The 2,500-nt window shown below is 38.6% G+C and overlaps 1 protein-coding gene across 1 annotated transcript in view; it reads right to left on the bottom strand.

Annotated features, from left to right (window-relative positions):
- Positions 1-2,500, bottom strand: part of LOC124394674 (NADPH oxidase 4) — a 16,464-nt gene that overhangs the window by 765 nt on the left and 13,199 nt on the right. The window contains 4 exon segments of the mRNA XM_046863051.1: positions 1-213; positions 913-1,016; positions 1,480-1,548; positions 1,767-1,875. The exon segment at positions 1-213 is cut by the window's left edge and continues 765 nt beyond it. Of these exon segments, the coding sequence (XP_046719007.1) occupies positions 93-213; positions 913-1,016; positions 1,480-1,548; positions 1,767-1,875 (403 nt within the window). The 3' untranslated portion in view covers positions 1-92.

Here is a 2,500-nt window from a genome sequence, read left to right on the forward strand (position 1 = left end):
AAATCCCTTTGTTTCTAAATGAATATTCCTTCGTGAACGTCCTGAAAAATCCTACTTTTTGAGGTCGATTTTATGTTCAGTTCAGGAGGGTGTTAGCTGAAGGACTCCTTGTTGTACTCGAAGACAGTCGTCGTGGACGAGAACGAGTTGCACAGCTTGTGTAACTCTCGGGAGATGCTTTTGGGGCCGCAGCAGAACACGCCCACTTTCTTACTGCGAAAAGATAAAAAAAAAAAACGTTATTTAATTAATTGTAAAAAATAGCTTACGAAAACGTAGTCGGTCAGTACATGACTCTGAATTCTTTAGGGTTCTTCACAGGTTCCTCAATATTTTCTTAAGTTCTGGACTGCTATCAGACCCTAAATGTACTTGTGAGATCTTCTACTTTGAATAATTTCACTAATTCTCAAAATCCAGAACAAAAAAACAACAAAGGTATTGGGACATCAGACTTTTAAACCATATGTGGTTTCTCTCCAAAGTGTTACCTCAAACTTGGAGGCACATAATCTAGGATGTCTTTAGGTGTCAATTTTCCTTCACTTGAACTAGAAGACCCCAAACGTGTTCCAACATGACAATACCCCTGTGCACAAAGCCAACAAGATATTCTGTCAATAGGTTGGAAAATGTGGAAGACCTTCCTACTGTAGAGCTCTGACCTTATTAAACAAGATGAATTTGAACCCCAAGCCTCCACATCTCACCTCCATCAGAACCTGACTTTCCCAACACCCTTATGGCTAAATGAAATCTCACACATCTCCACAAAAATCAAGCGGAACATCTTCCCAGAAGAGTGGAAATTATTATAAGAGCAAATCAGGTGGAGCATCTTATGGTCAGGTGTCCACACAATTTTGTCCACATTGATAGATCTATTATGTTAGTAATTGTTACAATGCTTACTGCTGATTGGCTTTCCCTATCTCTTGAAAAAGATGCTTCCACCGGGGCCGACCAATCACAAGCCTGGAACTCAGGGGGCGGTACTTTTCCTCAGTGAGATTCTGCTGAAAGAGAGACGATTAGTGACAATTAGTAATCAATATTGATAGAAAATCGTAATAATATTTGTGTGTGTGTGTGTGTGTGTGTGTGTGTGTGTGTGTGTGTGTGTGTGTGTGTGTGTGTGTGTGTTACCTGTAGCTTGTGTGTACTAGTAAGATAAAGACGAATATTCAGGAAATCAGGACGATTCTCCTCCCACAACTACAGATAGATAGATAGATAGATAGATAGATAGATAGATAGATAGATAGATAGATAGATAGATAGATAGATAGATAGATAGATAGATAGATAGATAGATAGATTAAAAACATGCAGTTATTACTGTCAACAGCAGATGGCGATAAAGTCCAGCAAAAAAGTGATAAAACAGCACATATATAAATATATATAAGTATATATGTGTAAGAAAGTGTGTGTGTGTGTGTGTGTGTGTGTGTGTGTGTGTGTGTGTGTGTGTGTTACCTGTAGCTTGTGTGTACTAGTAAGATAAAGACGAATATTCAGGAAATCAGGACGATTCTCCTCCCACAACTACAGATAGATAGATAGATAGATAGATAGATAGATAGATAGATAGATAGATAGATAGATAGATAGATAGATAGATAGATAGATAGATTAAAAACATGCAGTTATTACTGTCAACAGCAGATGGCGATAAAGTCCAGCAAAAAAGTGATAAAACAGCACATATATAAATATATATAAGTATATATGTGTGTAAGAAAGTGTGTGTGTGTGTGTGTTACCTTGCGATATAAACTACACAGCAGTTCAGCAAACCAATAGAAACACTGCAACTCTCGACAAATCCACACAAAGTACAGCCTCCGCAGCTTATAGTGATGCCAGTTATCACTGTCACACCAACACACACACACACACACACACACACACAGGTCAGTAGCTAGAAAGTAAGGTATTCATAAGGAGCATGTATACTCAATCTAAGAATCATAACTGCATTATGTACACCGTAGGGTCAAAAGTTTTGTGAACATCTGAGCATAAAAGATCTTATTCCACATTTAGTTTTTATTTGCTGTTATAATGAGCTCCACTCTTCTGGGAAGATGTTCCAGTAGATTCTGTGGAGATTTATGGAATTTTGTTTAGCCACAAGGATGATGGGGTTGAGGTGAGGATTGGTGTTGAAGCTCTATAGCAGGAAAAAAAGAAAGCATATCTTCATGGAGCTGGATGTGTAAACAGGGGGTATCATCCATCCAAAGATGTCTATAGAGTTTTGTGTCTTTGACTTAGTGGGAATGTTTTGTAGGGGAACCAGGCAGGTGTCCCAATACTTTTGCTAATAGCGTGTGTACGTCTCTGTGAATAGATATCTGTCCGACATGTACACAAGGAGTCTCCAGTGTGTGTATTTGTGCCTGGCGTCTTTTTGATTTGTGTGTTTACGTCTGAACATCAAATTCTACAATCTTCTCGTCTCCACAGTGTGAGCAGGAAAACATCTGGACAGGGT

Source organism: Silurus meridionalis, chromosome 12 (assembly GCF_014805685.1).
Source record: "Silurus meridionalis isolate SWU-2019-XX chromosome 12, ASM1480568v1, whole genome shotgun sequence".
In the NCBI taxonomy this organism is placed as follows: Eukaryota; Metazoa; Chordata; class Actinopteri; order Siluriformes; family Siluridae; genus Silurus; species Silurus meridionalis.